At 45.3% G+C, this 17,671-nt stretch overlaps 3 protein-coding genes across 4 annotated transcripts in view; 1 reads left to right on the forward strand and 2 right to left on the reverse strand.

Annotated features, from left to right (window-relative positions):
- Positions 1-8,672, reverse strand: UBE2J2 (ubiquitin conjugating enzyme E2 J2). Its single transcript, XM_058855140.1, has 7 exons — positions 8,495-8,672; positions 5,947-6,077; positions 5,020-5,060; positions 3,467-3,569; positions 3,239-3,377; positions 1,767-1,847; positions 1-503 (listed from the first exon to the last, which is right to left on the reverse strand). The coding sequence occupies exons 2-7, from the start codon at positions 6,075-6,077 to the stop codon at positions 222-224; spliced, it is 777 nt and encodes a 258-aa protein (XP_058711123.1). The 5' UTR covers positions 8,495-8,672; the 3' UTR covers positions 1-221.
- LOC131587510 (basic proline-rich protein-like) lies at positions 8,491-9,534 on the reverse strand. Its single transcript, XM_058855446.1, has 2 exons — positions 9,511-9,534; positions 8,491-9,186 (listed from the first exon to the last, which is right to left on the reverse strand). Exons 1-2 carry the CDS (start codon positions 9,532-9,534, stop codon positions 8,491-8,493), a joined length of 720 nt encoding a protein of 239 aa, XP_058711429.1.
- SCNN1D (sodium channel epithelial 1 subunit delta) overlaps positions 8,974-17,671 on the forward strand; it is a 26,121-nt gene continuing 17,423 nt past the window's right edge. The window contains exon 1 of one of the 2 annotated variants that reach the window (XM_058855318.1): positions 8,974-14,317. The gene's annotated coding sequence lies outside the window, so the exon portion shown is untranslated. Of the gene's footprint in view, positions 15,826-17,671 lie in introns of both variants that reach the window. The other variant, XM_058855316.1, reaches the window with a different exon arrangement.

A 17,671-nucleotide genomic window follows, 5' to 3' on the forward strand; every position in this document is an offset into this window, starting at 1 on the left:
TCAATGGAATAAGAATTTACTGCAGATTTTTCAATTTTGAAACCACAGATGGAGAAGAACTCTACAAACCAAAGCAACAAAATGCAGTGGCTCCCCAACAGCGCTTCGACTCCTCAACCCAAATCCCCAGCTCAACCCGGCAAGGCCGAAAGCCCCAAACGTTGCCCCCGCCGAGTCCCGCCGAGCCCAGACCCCCCTGGAATTTGGTCCTGGGGACGCCCTCACTCCTGGGCTATGCTCCTCAGCACGTACTTGACTGTGTAGGCGAAGGCGGCGAAGCCCACGATGACAAACAAGTTCGCCAGGGCTCCCCCCAAGAGTCCGTGGTTCCTGTGGGGCTGCTGCAGCGCCGCGCCGCGCCCGGGGCCCGCCGGCTGCCCGGCCAGCAGCGCGTGCCCGTGGTGGCCCAGGTGCGCGTCCCCGTCCGGCACCACGTCCGGCAGCGGCAGCGAGGGAGGCCGGGAGCTCAGCTCCTCCTGGGCTTTCTGCTTCTGCTTCATCTCCTGCAGAGGGGACGAGAAAACTCGCTGCCAAGGTGGTTTGGGGTGGTTTGGGGGTTTTTGGGTGGAGTTCCTGTATTGGAAAGTGGAGTTTGGGGTTCTTGGGTTGAGTTCCTGTATTGGAAAGCGGAGTTTGGGGTTCTTGGGTTGAGTTCCTGTATTAGAAAGTGGAGTTTGGGGTTTTTGGGTGCAGTTCCTGTATTGGAAAGTGGAGTTTGGGGTTCTTGGGTTGAGTTCCTGTATTGGAAAGTGGAGTTTGGGGTTTTGGGTTGAGTTCCTGTATTAGAAAGTGGAGTTTGGGGTTTTTGGGTGCAGTTCCTGTACGGGAAAGCAGAGTCTGGGGATTTGGGGTTGAGTTCCTACACAGGAAAGTGGAGTTTGGGTGTTTCAGGGGTTTTTGGTTGACTTCCTGTGTGGGAAAATGGATTTTGGGGTGATTTGGGGTTTTTTTGGTTGAGTTCCTGCATGGGAAAGTGAAAACTGAATGGGAAAGTGAATTTGTGGTGATTTGGGGGCTTTTTGTTTGAGTTCCTCCATAGGAAAGTGGAGTTTGCGGTGATTTGGGGGCTTTTTTTTTGGTTGAGTTCCTGCAGAAGGGAGGAGAAAATTTGATGGGAAAATGGAGTTTGTGGTAATCTGTTTTTTTGTTTGTTTGTTTGATTTCCTGCATGGGAAAGTGAATTTGTGATGATTTGGGGCTTTTGTTTGCAGAGCCAAAGAGAAAACAGAATGGAAGAGAAAACGGGGTGATTTGGGTGCTTTTCCTGCATGGGGGAACAGAAAATTCAATGGAATTTGTGGTGATTTGGGGCCTTTAATTTGATTTCCTGGAAAAGGGGAGGAGAAAATTCAGTGGGAAGGTGAATTTGTGGTGATTTGGGTTTTTTTGTTTGATTTCCTACTGAAGGAAAGAGAAAATTCAGTGGAAAAATAGAAGTTGGGACAATCTGGGGGCTTTTATTTCCTGAAAAGGGGAAGAGGATGGAACGGTGAGAAGGGAAAATGGGTCCTAAATCAGAATTCCTTCAGGAACAGGAATTAAAGCTGAAATCCCACACAGCTTATGGAGAAGGAAAAAACTGGAAAAAGTCTTTTTTTCCCCACTCTCCTGCAGTCTCTATTCTGTGTGAAAGAATTAAAACCTTTGAAAAGGTTTCCAAAATGAACAATCACCTCCAGACTGGGAAAATCCTGACCAGGAGAGGCTGAAGAAGCCCATAAAAGGGGATTTTTGGTAGGAATAATAAACAATGAATATTTCCTTACCTCCACCACTTCAGGGAAGAGCTCACAGAAGACTTTATCTTTTAAATTAAATGCTAAGCTCTGTGCAGCCAGCTGCCTTTTCTGGGGAGAAAAAACACATTTCTCAGCAATTTCAGGAAAATTCAATTCATCTCTTCCAATTCCACACCTGATTTCCCACCAGAACAGTGCAAACCTCGCACCAAGGGGTTTTAACACATCAAACATCAAATCTGTGAGCATTAGTCACTAAAATTGAGGTTTATAGGCAAAAATTCTGTTCATGTTTGATCCTGTGGGATCAAGGACAAGGAAAAAGGGCTGGAAAAAGGATCCAAATCCCAACCAGGCTTTATCCCTGAGATCTCCCAGATTCTCAAAGCTTCCCAAGTGCTTTGTAACACCTCAATCATCAAACTTGTGAGTATTTTTCACTAAAACTGAGATTTATAGGCAAAAATTCTGTTAGTTTCTGATTCTGTGGGATCAGGGTTCTGGGGTAAAGGCTGGGAACCCCAACCAGGCTTTATCCCTGAGATCTCCCAAATTCCCAAAGCTTCCCGAATTCCCAAAGCTTCCCAAGTGGTTTGCAGCTCTTAAAATCGAGCGGTTTTCACTAAAATTGATGTTTATAGACACAAACTGTTAATTTTTGATCCTGTGGGATCAAGGACAAGGAAAAATGGACGGAAAAAGAATCCAAACCCCAACCAGGCTTTATCCCTGAGATCTCACAGATTCCCAACACTTCCCAAATTCCCAAAGCTTCCCAAATCGTCTGTAACACTTCACACATCAAATCTGTGAGAATTATTCACTGAAATTGAGACAAATTGTTAATTTTTGATCCTGTGGGATCAAGATCAAAGAAAAATGGCTGGGAAAAGGATCCAAACCCCAACCAGGCTTTATCCCTGAGCTCTCCCAGATTCCCAAAGCTTCCCAAATACTCTGTAACACCTCACACATCAAATTTGTGAGTGTTATTGACTAAAAGGGATGGGTTTAGATGGAATTTCTGGAAAGTTTTGATCCTGTGGGATCATGTACAAGGAAGGATTCAAATCCCAACCAGGCTTTATCCCCAAGTTTTCCTATATTCCCAACACTTCCCAAATTCCCAAAGCTTCCCAAATGGTAACACCTCACACATTGCATTTGTGAGTGTTATTTACTACAGCTGATATTTGTTGATCCTGTGGGATCAAGGACAAGGAAAAAGGGCTGGAAAAAGGATCCAAATCCCAACCAGGCTTTATCCCTGAGATCTCCCAAATTCCCAAAGCTTCCCAAGTGCTTTGTAACACCTCAAACATCAAATTTGTGAGTATTTTTCATTAAAATTGAGGTTTATAGACACAAACTGTTAATTTTTGATCCTGTGAGATCAAGATCAAGGAAAAATGGCTGGAAATAGGATCCAAATCCCAACCAGGCTTCATCCCTGAGCTCTCCCAGATTCCCAAGGGAACGGCCGTGGCTCTGGAACTCACGGTGAACTCGGAGGTCTCGATGCTGCCCAGGGTGGGCCCCTTCTCCACCATGAAGCTGAGCAGCCCTGTCAGGATGGTGGACACCGACCAGGCCGGGTTCCAGGTGTCCGGGTGGAAATCCGTGATGGACAGACACAACCTTCCAAAAAAACACAGCCCAGGAACAGGGATTTGGGATGGGACAGAGCTGCAGCGGGAACGGCTGGAATGTTGGGAAGGAGTCCTCACCTGGTGTTGCACTTGAACCTTCCATTGGGGGTGATCATATAAATACTGGGAGGTTTGAAAGGGAATTCTCGAGGGAATATTAATTTTCCGTGGTAATATCCACCTGCAGCACAGAGAGAGCAGCTGGGCTGGGCAGCAGGTCCTGAGTGCCCCAAAAGGGCTGAAACTAATTCTACTGCATAAATAATTCCCACTCCAGATCCCCTGCTTTATTCCTTCTCCTCAACTTCCCAAAAGGGCTGAAACCAATTCTACTGCATAAATAATTCCCACCCCAGATCCCCTCCTTTATTCCTTCTCCTCAACTTCCCAAAAGGGCTGAAACCAATTCTACTGCATAAACAATTCTCACCCCAGACCCCCTGCTTTATTCCTTCTCCTCAACTTCCCAAAAGGGCTGAAACCAATTCTACTGCATAAATAATTCCCACCCCAGATCCCCTCCTTTATTCCTTCTCCTCAACTTCTCAAAAATGGGTGAAACCAATTCTACTGCATAAATAATTCCCACCCCAGATCCCCTGCTTTATTCCTTATCCTCAACTTCTCAAAAATGGGTGAAACCAATTCTACTGCATAAATAATTCCCACCCCAGATCCCCTCCTTTATTCCTTCTCCTCAAATTCTCAAAAAAGGGTGAAATAAATTGTATTGCATAAATAATTCCCATCCCAATTCCAATCCTCATCCCAAATTCTCCTGCTTTATTACTTCTCAACTTCCCCCAAGAAATGGGTGAAATCAATTCTATTTCATAAATAATTCCCACCCCAATTTCCACCCCAATTCCAATTCCCATCCCAAATTTCAATTCCCACCCCAATTCCTCTTTTTTCCTTCTCCCAACTTCCCAAAAAAAGTGAAATAAATTGTATTGCATAAATAATTTCCATCCCAATTCCAATCCCCAATTCCAATCCCCACCTCAATTCCTCTGCTTTATTCCTTCTCCTCAACATCCCCAAAATGGGTGAAATCAATTCTATTGCATAAATAATTCCCATCCCAATTCCAATCCCCAATTCCCCTGCTTTATTCCTTCTCCTAAACTTCCCCATAATAATGGGTGAAATAAATTCTATTTCATAAATAATTCCCACCCCAACTCCTCTGCTTTATTTCTTCTAAACTACAAAAAAATGGGTTAAACAAATTCTATTTAATAAATAATTCCTATCCCAGATCTCCATCCCAATTCCCCTGCTTTATTCCTTCTCCTAAACTACCCCAAAAAGGGGTGAAGTAAATTTTAATCTCAGCTCACTGAGGACATTTCTGTTGTAAAAACGTGAATTTTTGAAATTATTTGTCAGAAATTGGAGAACGTTTGCTGTAAACCATTCTGAAATTTACTATGATTTGCCTTCAGTTTAATCTGAATTTTAATTGATTAAAGCCCTTGATAAAAACGATTGACAGCAGCATCCCTATTTCTTCATCTCTCTCCCAGTTTTTGGAGGGTTTAGTGGGAGGTTTCAGTGGGATTATTTTGGCATTTCCCAGCCCCTGGAATTCCTGAATTTCCACGCAAACCCCACAGGCAGGGATTTACCTTCATAGGGGGTCAGCTCTGGCCCTCGCACCACGTAGTGCCTGGAAAAAGGGGAACGGAACACTGGGAAACCACAAATATCTCAAAAATCAGCACCAGCCTCAGCCTCAGCTCCCTCCCCCTGCCTGGAGCCAGGAGAGACCGGACAGCCTGGGAAAGTGTGCCCTGTCCAGGGGGAAACAACCCAGCCCCATTCCCGGGGGGAAACACAACCCAGCCCCATTCCTGGGAGGAAACACAACCCAGCCCCATTCCTGGGGGGAAACACAACCCAGCCCCATTCCTGGGAGGAAACACAACCCAGCCCCATTCCTGGGGGGAAACACAACCCAGCCCCATTCCTGGGGGGAAACACAACCCAGCCCCATTCCCGGGGGGAAACACAACCCAGCCCCATTCCCGGGGGGAAACACAACCCAGCCCCATTCCCAGCCCCAGTTCTCACCCCAATACCAATTCCCACCCTGATTCCCATCCCCATTCCCAACCCAAATTCCATCCAGATTCCCATCCCAATCCTCATCTCCAACACCCATCCACATTCCCTCCTCAACTCCCATCCCAATTCTCCATCCCCAATTTCCCAACTCCAACCCTGATTCCCATCCCAATTCCAATTCCCATCCCCACTCCAGTCCTGAATTCCCATCCCAATTTCCTATCCCAAACTCCCCATTTCCAACTCTCCCCATCCCCAATCCCAGTTCCCCATACCCCCTCCAATCCCCATCCCCAATCCCAGTTCTCCATCCCCAGTCCCCATCCCAGTTCCCATCCCAGTTCCCCAATCCCCATCCCAGTTCCCCAATCCCCATTCCCCATCCCCAATCCCCGTTCCCCATCCCCAATCCCCGTTCCCCATCCCCAGTTCCCCAATCCCCAGTTCCCCAATCCCAATTCCCCAGTTCCCAGCCTCTCCCTCCGCACCATTCCAGGATGTTGGAGGGGAGGGGCTCTGCACAGATGTAAGGCACGGGATCCTTTTTGATCCTCAGGTAATCCTGCTTCAGCCTCTGCGTCGCCGTTGTCGGGGCTCTCTTATTGCTGGCGTTGCTCATCTAATTAACAGCAATTCGTTAATTAGTTAATGCAAACAATCAGCCACACCAAACCTTTCTCCAGGGTCACTATTCTTATATTATAATCATATTAAATTTATAAATACAATACTACACATAACATATATATAATATAACTAATAATAATAACCCTAGAGATAATAAAATATATCTTTTATATCCCTAAAACTAATAATATATACAATATCTGTTATATATTATATATCCCTATATATATTTAATATAATATTGTAATATCATACATAAATTATAAATATACAGTAATGTATATAATACATAAAAAGTCATGCAAATTATATATAAATATATAGTACAAAACGTTACTCATTATAAAATCCACTTTATAGGTTGTATTTGAGACGATAATGATTTGGGTTTTTAAGCAGCAGGAATCATGGAAAATCTTCATAATATAATCTAATTAACAACAATTAATTAATGCAATTAATCAACCACAGAGCTCCATAGACACTTTCTCCAGGTTTCTATAAAATCCACTTTAGGGGTTGTATTTGAGACTGAAATTCAATGATTTGGGTTTTTAAGGAGAAGGAAATCATCATAATAAAAACCCAAGGAACGTCTGAGCTGGGGGATGTTCGGGATCCCTTCCACCTTGGGATATTTTATTCCATTCCTTTCTATCCTAAAGCTTTTCTTGAGTGAATAAATATAGATTTAGTCTGTTTTAAATTCAATTCATCTGCTGTTTTTCTTGTTTTTACACTCCCAGTGCTCCGAAATAAAGAAGAAACAGGAACCTGACTTGGGAGCGAAATATTTGGAATTTCAGGTTATTCTCTTTGAAATACTCTTTTGAAAGATCTATTTTGAAAGATCTGTTCTTTTGGAATAAAACCTCATCCAAAAGGAGCCAGATCACGGAGGAAGGAGGAAATTCCCTGCTGAAATTCCAGGACGAAGGAAGAACTCACCTACACAACACACAGCAATTAACAGCTGCCAATTAATTACCTTTCCCTCCATGGGTTTAGGGAATTCTTTGATTTTACACAAGGAAATTCGAGCAGAAGTAAATAAAAATATAAAGCAATGTCTCTGATACAATACTAAAATAATAAGAAAATACTTAAAATATAATAAATAAAATAAAATTTAAAAATGAAAATAAAATTAAATAAATAAAATTCTATTAAATTCCTGTAGCTCTCTCTATTCCTCTATTGCAAATAGGTAAAACTTACTTTAAAATTAATTAAGTTTAACAATTTAATAAACAGTTAATTCAAAAGAAACAATTTAACCCGTGAGTAGCACTTATATGTGGTCAAATATTCAACCTCAGAATAAATTTGTTCAACTTGAATTTTGCCAGGATTGCTCTAAATTATTGATTTTAACCCACAACATTTTAATTTTGAAGTCAGTCTTGAAATCATAACATTAAGGTGGTTTTTTTTCTCTTTAAAAAAATACCAGCTTTGACTTTAAAATAAAAAGTTTTTATTTTAACTCAATTCTTTGTTCTGGTGTCTATTCCACAGCCAGCCTCACCACGGGCAGCACAAAAACCGGCAATATTTGAAATATTGGGATTTTTACACACCTGAAAGAAAGAAAATAAAGGAATACAAGCGAAAATCCCGAATTCCCACCTGGATAAGAACACGAGGGAGAAGTGAGGGAGAACAGGAGGACAGAGAGGGAGGGGATGGAGAGAGTGAAAGGGAGAGGGAAAAGGAAAAAATAAGGAAAAAAGGGGGGGATGGGGGAAAAGGGGGGTAAAAAGAGGGGGAAGGGGAGAAAAAGGAGGGAAAAAAGGGAGAATAACAGGGGGAAAAGGAGAGGAAGAGGAGAGAATGGGAAAAAGGAGGGAAAAGAGGAGAAAAAAGGAGGGAAAAAAGGGGGGAAATGGGGAATAGGGGAGAGGGGAAAAAAGGGAGAATAACGCATAAAAAAGGCGGGGGGAGAGGGAAAGGGGGGAAAAGGGGGGAAAAGAGAGGAAAAGGAGGGGGAAAAGGAGGAAGGGGGAAAAAGGGGAAATGGAGAAAAGGGGCAAAAGGGGTAGGGGAAGGGAAGGACTGAAAGGGAGAGGAGGAAAAGAGGAAACGGAGAGGAGGAAGGGAAAAGTGGAAAGAGGAAGGGAGAGGTTGAAAGAGAGAGGAGAAGAGGAGAAAAAAGGGGAAAAGTGGGAAGAAAAGGGGGGAAACGGGACAGACAAGCCGGGAAGGTCTGAAAGGCAAAGGGAAAGAGGGAAAAGGAAGAGAGGGAATGAAAAGGAGGGGGGGGAAGAGGAACCAGAGAGGGAGGGAAGAAGGGAAAGGGGAAGGCAGGCGCTGAAAGAGAAAGGGAAAGGTGGGAAAGAGAGGGGAGGAAGGAGAGGGAGAACAGCAGAGACGGGAAGACACGAAGGCAGCCGCTCTGAAGGAGCTCACCTCTCCGCAGCCGCCAGGCCCCGGGCGGCCCCTCCTGGCCGCGGCCGCGGGAGGGAGGCAGGCGGGGAGCGGCGGCCGGGCCGCGATGGCGGCGGAGCGGGCGGGGCGGGCGGCGGCGGCCGCGGCTCCCTCACGGCTCCCTCACGGCTCCTGCCAAGATGGCGGCGCGGGGCGGCGCTTCCGGGAAGGAGCGGCGGCGCTTCCGGGGTCCGCGAGGCTTCCGCTTCCGGGGCCGCTCCCGCCGCGGCGGGAGCGCTGAGGGGAGCCCGGACCGGGGGGAGCGCCGAGGGGAGCCTGGGTCGGGCCGGCGGGAGCGCCGAGGGGAGCCCGGGCCGGGGGGAGCGCCGAGGGGAGCCTGGGCCGGGCCGGCGGGAGCGCCGAGGGGAGCCCGGGCCGGGCCGGCGGGAACGCTGAGGGGAGGCATTGCCGGGCCGGCGGGAACGCTGAGGGGAGCCCGGGCCGGGCCGGGCCGGCGGGAACGCTGAGGGGAGGCATTGCCGGGCCGGCGGGAACGCTGAGGGGAGGCATTGCCGGGCCGGCGGGAACGCTGAGGGGAGGCATTGCCGGGCCGGCGGGAACACTGAGGGGAGCCCGGGCCGCGCTGGCGGCGCGCGCCTTTCGCGACAGAAGGCGATAAAAATCCGGGATGGCGGCACATCCCGAGCGGGAAGGGAGCGCAGGATGGTCCGGTCCTGGCCAGGATACGCCAACCGTGAGAAATAGGGGTCGCTATTTAAAAAGACTTGAACAACGTTTAATAAGGGCTAAAAGGGACAATATCCAGCGCTGGGGTGCTTGGCAGTTTGGCAAAAGCACGCCGTTAGCTTAAAATTATATTTTAAATATATTTTTACAATACAGGGTAATTTTTAATAATTTTTAATATTCTTATTAATTTAAGTAGTTATTATTTTTGTATATTTTCTACAGTAGTATATTTCTTTGTACAGTAAAAAGGTACATTTTTACACTTAGGGTTAAATGCATATTTATGAGAGTTATACATACTCTCATACTCTCATATCCTTGTGAGCAGACATGTTCTAGGAACGTTTTTGCCTGGTTTTAACCTTTGACTTGTCTGCATGCCATCCTGTAAATTAAATCAATTTATTTATTTCTTTTCTAGGCTCTATTCTGTTGTTCTGACATTCCTGATAACCGGAGAGTCAGTAAAAAATTTTTCTCTTGGTATCCTGATTCTTGTCACTGTTATCACAGATGAAACATAGCTGTTTCACACTCATTATCTCATTAATGAGTTAATTAAATAGCCCACTAATTATCTGAGTTAGTTGCACAAATAAAAGCATTTTAACATTACATAATTTTAATAGTATGCTAAGAATGTTATAGATTATGGATTAGATAAAAGATTATTCTGTTTAGTACACCACTTTACACGGTGCATACATAAACTGACAGATTATACTATACCAAAAAGCACTTAAAAGGAATTACAGATTTCACCACATCAACATCTCTGTGGTCAATAATAACTCACAAAAGCCAATGCGTAAATTTCAAAGCCGATACAATATTATAATTTCTAACACCAGCAATCCCAGCCTGGGCACAGGAGCCGTGTCCCAACATTCCGGAGCTTTGGCTGGGACAGATCCCGAGGGGGAAGGGACCCACAAACACCAGCAGAGTCCAGCTCAGCGCTGGATTTCTCAGAGATCATGGTGTTGTCTTGTTTTCCTTTCCTGGGTGGTTTTCTGCTGTAAATGTGAATATTTTCTTCAGGTTCCCATAGAACAGAAGATGGAAGGAGGCTGTGGATGGAGTGACAGGAGATGGCATGAAGATTTAGGTGGATATTGGGAAGAAATCCTTCCCTGCGAGGATGGTGAGGCCCTGGTGCAGATTTCCAAAACAATAACCCGAGAGAGATCCCTGAGCAAAAGAGCACAGAGGTTTCGAGTGATTGCATCCTGCCTTCCTGAATTCCCTGCCAGTTCCAGGTGCATGGGGGATGCATCTTCCACGTCTGAACTGGCAATGGCATTTCCCATCTAAAATAATCCCATTTCCTTGAATTTTTGTTAGGAATTTTTCAGGAAATGCTTCTGAGTCAGTGCTGTTTTAATCTTTGCCCAAAATGCAATTTACAAGTGTTTTCTTTCCCTTATTTTTGGCTTTTTGTCCTCCCAAGGGGAGGAAAACTGGGGAAAAATGCCAGGCATAATGGAGAAAACCAGGGAATCTGCCCAGATCTTCCCAGAAAATCATTCTTCATGGAATCAGTTGGAATTCCACATCGAGTTTTTGTGGCAAAACATTCTGAATTGTTTAAAACAGAACAATAATTAGAATATAAGAAGAGTAATGAGACAAGTTCATATTCCCATCATTCCTGCTGGGATTTCCTTCCTTTCCTCCTGGATGAGTGGCAGAGCACTCAAATTAATGGGTTAAATTCAGCAATTAACAAGCATTGTGGAATCCCTGATAATTTTGCTGGAGTCTGAGCGTTTTTCCTTGGGATTCCTCTCCTGGGTGAGGTCAGGTGTGACCATGTTGATGATGGACAGGGAGGGAGGAAATTCCAGACTCAGGAATTGGAAAACTCCATCCTCTTCCTGATTTATCCCAAAGATCCAGCTCCCATCCTGCTTTTCCCAAAAATAATTGGGATAATTGGAGACAGCAGTGGGTGACATCACCTGCTGGCAAAGCCACCTGCTGGGACATTCCAGCACTTTCCCTGCTCTCACCACCCTCTCCAGTGGGATTTGATTTTTCAAACCCCACTCCCTGGGAATAAATCATTAATTTATTGCTCTGCAGGACTGTTGATCGTCATTAATTTATTTCCCCTTCCAAAGCCATCCCAATGCTCGGGGTTCCTTTATTCCCAAACTTCCTTTAAAGCCAAGGAACCTCTGCCTGGATCTTCCCAGAAAATCATTTTTTGTGGAATCAGTTGGGATTCTGTAGTGAGTTTTTTGTGGCAAAATGTTCTGAATTGTTTAAAACGGAATAGTAGTAATAATAATAATAGACTATAAGAAGAATTTAGAAGATCCATGCTGAGCTGATAAAGAGGAAGACCGGGAAAAAAAATGCTGGGATAATGGTGAAGACCAGGAAAAAATGCCAAGGTAATGAGGAAAATCAGGAGAAAGTGCCAGGGATCATGAGGAAGATCAGGAAAAAATGCCAGAGATAAGGGAGAAAATCAGGAAAAAAATGCCAGGGATGATGAAGAAAGCCTGGAAAAAATGTCAGGGATAGTGGAGAAAACCCATGGATAATGGAGGAAAAAACACCAGGGATAATGAGGAAAACCAGGAAAAAATACCAGGGGTAATGAAGAGAATCAGGAAAATGGAGGACAATGGAGAAACCCAGGATATTTTTACTGTTCAATATTCATACAGAAAGCACTGGGGGTTTGAGTGAGTCCTTGTGTGAGGAGTGAATCCACCTCTCCAAAAAACTCAGAATTTCAGGAAAAACAGCAGGAAAAGGCTTCAGACCTTCCCTTCCTGGAGGCAAATCAAATGGATCACACGGGAAATTCAAGTTACAAGTTTTGCTGATCTCCAGATCTGTGACAGAGCAGCCCGGGAGTGAAAATAATCTCCAGATCTGATGTGCTGGAGTGAGAGGAAAGTCCTCAGCATTGAGCAACGGGCATGCAAGGAGCTCCTGGAAAAGCTGGAAGCCAGAATATTTGGGATTTGATACCCCTTAAAAGGCTCAGAATAATCCAGCAGCAGGCAGGGCCTCTCCAATTTCCAGCTGAGATCGAGGAATATTCCATAAAAACCCCCAATTTTTAACGAGGGTGGAATGACTCCAAGCTGTGCTGCTGCAATTACGGAGTGCTGACGAAGCCATCCCAGGGCAGGTGACCTCAGCGGTGCTCTGGACAAACACCAATTAACAATTTAATTAACAATCAACCCCGTGTCATCGGGGCTGCCTCGCAGGTGAAGCAAAAAGATTTGTCCAGGGTTAGAAGAGAAAAGTTTCAAGAGTTTGCAGCTTCCCAGGTGGGTTTTTAGGGAAGTGGAGTTGGGAATTTTGGGATTTATCGCCGTCAGTTTTGTGCTTCTGGTGGGTGGGGAAATTAAATTTTTTCTTCTGAGTTTGTTGTTTGTTTTGTCTGGGAGATTTTGGGTCTTTTTTTTTTTCCTTTAAATGTGCTGGGAAACGGTCCAGATCCTCTTGGCCAACAGGATGGGAATGGGGACAAATATTGGGAAGGATTTGTAGAGTTCTGCCTTTGAGTGAGAAAACACAGAATCGCCCACTGCTTTGGCTCAAAGGCACCTTAAAGCCCATCCAGCTCCAACCCCAGCACCTTCCCGTATCCCAGGCCGCTCCACCCTGGCCTTGGACACTTCCAGGGATGAGATTTTTTGGGAATTCTCTGCCAGGGCCTTCCAGGCAAGAATTCCATCCCGATATCCCATCTCTGAAGCCATTGCCTTTGTCCTGGCACTCCCAATTCCTGATGAAGCATCCCTGAGGTCACAAACCCTTCCCGATCCATCTCTTTTGGGCTTTGTTTGGGGATTTCTGCTGGCGCTGATCGGACAGGTCCGACCAGGAATATTTGTGCTGTTCCTGTGCCCTCCTCACTCTGGGTTACTCATGGAGGAAATGGGGCCTGGAAGTCACGTGGCAGCATTTTTACTCTTTGACTGATGAGTAAAGATTGTTTTGGGGCACAGAAAAAAAAATTTAAAAGCAGGGGTTTAACAGCAAAATTTAAGGGTTACAGGTTAAATCCGGTGCTTAATGTATGGAAATAATATTAATAAACACCCCAGAGCAAACAGAGCCTGAGCACAGGGCGGGATTTGGGCTCTCCCAAATCATTCCTGCAGGTTTGAATGAATCCAGAATATTTCACCTCAGCCATTGCATTGGCCTGGTGTTTTGGGATTGCCTTCAGCAGCATTTAAAGGCTTCCAAACGATCTCTTTTTTCCAAGCCCCAATGCTTCCCCTGTATCCAGACTATTCCCTGCATCCAGAGGAAGATTCCTGAGTTCTTTAAAGCTTGCACAGGTCTTCGTTTGCAGTTCCCAACTCCTCCACGGACAGAGCTGCTGTGGGAGGAGGTGGGGAAACCCTCCAGATGGAAAACATGGAATTGCAGCTGGATTTATCCCAACAAAAAGCCCCCGTCGGGTTGGGAGAGGAACGCCAGCTGACACAGGCATTACGTAATCACCAGTTTTAATTAGGATTTGCTAATGACTGTTTTGCCCTTGCGCAGTCGGTTCCCGGTTTCTTCATCCCCTCCTTCCCTCAGTGCCACACTGGAGCACCTCTTCCTCTTGTTGACATCTGCTCCAGTTCCCAGCTGAAGTTCCTGGATCGATTAACCCCTGGGAATTGCTGCCAAGCCTTGGGAAACAGTTCTGGGGACCGTTCCAGGAGCCGGGAGTGCTTCCCCCCTCTTTTTCCAGGAGTTGGAGCCGCTGCTTGGGGAATTTTTTCTTCATCCAGGATAGAGCGATGGTGCCTGGCATTCCAGGACCTTGCATGTCCGCGGAGCAAGAAGGTTTTGGTGTTCTCCAACCCCTGCCAGCCCTGATTGCCTCGGAATTCTGACAGATCCCGCTAGATCTGATCGGAGGTTGGAGCTGGATTAGGATAAAAACCCATCCAGCAGCCAGGATCTCACCCTGTGAATATTTGGGATTTGAGGGGGTGAAAGATCTGGAGTGGGGACACGGTGCTGACGAAGAGCCGTGAGTAAAGAAACAAGAAGAGGAAGAGAATAAAAAAAACCCAAAAAACCAGGAATTGTTATTCCAGAGGGATGCCAGGAGCAGCTGCAGCCACCTTCCTCAGCCAGGTGAGTGAGTGGAAAGGAATGCTTGCTCATCCTGGGAACCAGCAGGATTTTGGTGCTGAGGCTGGATTTTAACCTTCTGCAGCCAGGGCAGGGCTGACGTGGAGCCTGTTCATTCCAGAGGGGTAATTAAGGAATACTTCCATGGCTGGTGATTAGCAGATTATTCATGTGCTCATTGCCGGGCTCAGGAGGATTTGCTAGGGAGCTTCATTTTGGAAAACTGGGGATAAAAGTGTGCCACGGAACCCGGCACGGGTTAAGAGGTGTTCACCTCCACCTGGAGCAGGTTTGGCAGCATTGGGACATCGGGGCCACCCCAGTTCTGCAGGCACAGATCCCTGGGAGGAATTCCAGAGAAATCCCCCAGGCAGGGCTCAAAGTATCACGCTAAAAGCAATTCAGGGATTCCCAGAGGGAATTTTGGTGTGCAGAGCTCCACTGACATTCCAGGAGAGGAGGAAAACATCCAGAAAATGCAGGAATTCAGCAGCACTTTTAGGCAGGATCACAGGGAGGCCCTGAAGAAACATCTGGAAGCTCTCCAGGGCAGGCACTGAACAACTGAATTCTGAACAATTCCTGAACAAACTGGATTTCTGCTTCCCGAGGTTTGGGAGAGCAAGGACTGGGAAAAGCAGAGGAGGCAGAGAGGGAACACTGGGAGGTTCCTGGAGTTGCCCACAGGAGTTTGGAGTGGGAGTTTGGATGGACTGGCTGAGCCAGTGGCCATGAAGAAAGCAGGGAGAGGGAGAACTCATTCTCCCTGAATCAGAACTCATTCCCGAGAGGAAAACCGGGCTGATGTGTGAGGAGAGAAAATGTGGGAAGAGGGTTTGGCAGAGGCATTCCAGGGGAAGAAACTCCATTTTAGGAAGGGGCGATGTGAGTAAAGCCAGCTCTGCTAAACTCGAGATTAAGGCGGCTGTAAAGCCTCCCCAGGGCAGGATTTCTCCTCCTCCACATCCCCGCCTCTGCTGGAGCAAGGGCATGCCCAGGGCTGGCTTTCTGCATTCCCAATCCAAAGGAAAAAGTGGGAATATCTGGAAAACACAGCAATGGAAAGTCAGGAAACAGCAAAGGATAATTTGAGACAAACGCAGTCAAGGGAGAAAGTTCATCCCAAGGAGAGCTGGTCACTGGACAGCAAATTCCAGCAGAGCCTCAGTGTGGGGAGGCCCAGGGAAAGCTGGAATTGGAATTTTTCTGGAGTCCCTTAAGGAAAATCTGCAGGAATGAGAGGCTGGAATGAACTCAGGTGGGATTTTCACACCCCTGTCCTGCCAGACCCTCCTCTATTGTTCTTCTGGGAATTTTCAATTGGGCAAAGTATTTTAATCTTTGAGTTCTAGAGGATGAGCTGAGCCTCTCCTTTCACTCAAACCTCTCCAAAACATTTTTCAGGTGTAAGGAAATATTCAAGAACAAAAAAAAACACTGTTTGACAGAAGATTTCTGTGATTTCATGAGTCCATCCCACCAGGAATGTGAATTCACTGAGTCACTTTTAGGTGAGGAAACTAAAATCTCCTTTAGTGTCTGCAGGAGAATCCATGGGACTCTCCTGCTACTCTGGCTGGCTCATATTGGCATCTTGTTATAATTTGGCATTTATTTCTGTTTCAGTAGTTTATCAGCTAGCTGAGAACCATTTTATCATCCATAAATAAATATTCTAATATAATAATAATCAAGGGCAGAGTTTGCACAGTTCATATGTGAAAATTTCCAAGCAAAATGGCAAAATTCCTTCATTTTCTTTATCTCTGCTGCCTTCATCAATTAAATAGGATGTGATTCCATGAAAATCAACAAATTAAAAAGACCCAGTGGGAAAAGGAACCTTCTGGACATGTCTGGAGTTTCTGCTCCTCAGGACACACAAAACATTTTCTCCTTCTCTCCCTTACAAGCCCTAATCAACATTTCTTACTCAGAATTTCTAATTACAGCCCTGCAACCCCACAGGACTTTCTCAGGGCTCTTATCTCCACAATCTCTGCGTTTTGAAAAGAGAAAAACACCACATTTTTAAGCAGTGAAGGAGTTTCCCTCCCCACCTTCTCTCCCAGTTCAGGATCCATAAAAATGAGCCAACCAAACTGGGATCTTTCTTGAGTGATGCTGATCCAGTTTTTTCCCTCTTTCCCAGTAGGGAAAAAAGAAATCCTGGAGGAAACTGCAGGGATTTTTTTTCTGAGGTGCTGCCATTGTGAGGCAACAGGAGCTGAATCGTTCCTGCTCCTTGTGCAATAATTCCATTGTCAGGGATTGATTGTTGCATTTTCCATTGCACAATGCGGGATGGAGAGAGAAGGAAGGGTGGGGGACAGAGAGACACGAACAGAATGAGTTTCACAGTGCTGGGAGGTTTTTAATGAGATTTTAGCTAATTAACTCTTCACATGGCTCTGCTGCAGCTCTTTGTTCAATTGGGTTTCTTTTTGAATTAAAAATTAAAATGATTAAAATTGTAAAAATTTTTGAATTAAAATTTTTAATTAAAAGTTTCTAAAATAATAGTTTGTTTTGTTTTTTTTATTTAGACCAGGTTCCAGGTATGTTTTGTGAAACTTTCTTTTAATATTAAGGAGGTGTAAAACAGCATCCTAGGATTTGAATCTTTTAATCTTTCAAATAATGATTTAAAAATTTAAGAGGAACATTCTACATGTTTTGGGGTTTCTAGAACAAAATTCAGCATGAATCAAGTAAGTAGGATTGAAATCAGTCGAAATCAGGGAAGTTTATTTCTCTTCACCTTGTCCTTTCTCCCCTCTTTCTGAATCAAATTTCACAAGAAATTCCCATTGTTTCTTTGCAAATGCTGATATTTCACAGCTTCCAGTGGGAGAGAAAATCCAATTTGGAAAGGCAGGCTCTGATTTGGGGCTCTAAACTTCATCTGGAACCCAAATATTCCTATTTTCACACAAAACAACTTCCTGCAGAGCTGTTTTCCACGTGGGAAAGGATCAAAAATAATAATGGAAAGTCTCCAAGGTGCCTTGAATCCATTTCTCCATCACTTCTGCCACTCTTTAACTGAACCACTTCCCCAAAACCGGATTTAAACAGGGTTGATTTGGTTCTGTTTTCATCTCAGCACCTGAATCCTGGATGGGGATTGGGATGAGATGGGATGGGATTGGGATGGGATGGGATGGGATGAGCGCTAATCTTGGAGAATGAGGAGGAAATCCCCACTGATCCGTTGAGATTCCACCAAGGAATGCAATTCCTCAAGCACACTTTGATGGCTTCGCTTCCCTGGGATCCTGCCAGGCTCTGGAAAACAAGGAATGAAGGCAGAAAGATCCTCCCTAGATGGGAAAATCCAGAGTGGGAAGAACATCC

This window comes from Poecile atricapillus, chromosome 22, assembly GCF_030490865.1.
Source record: "Poecile atricapillus isolate bPoeAtr1 chromosome 22, bPoeAtr1.hap1, whole genome shotgun sequence".
Taxonomy (NCBI): domain Eukaryota; kingdom Metazoa; phylum Chordata; class Aves; order Passeriformes; family Paridae; genus Poecile; species Poecile atricapillus.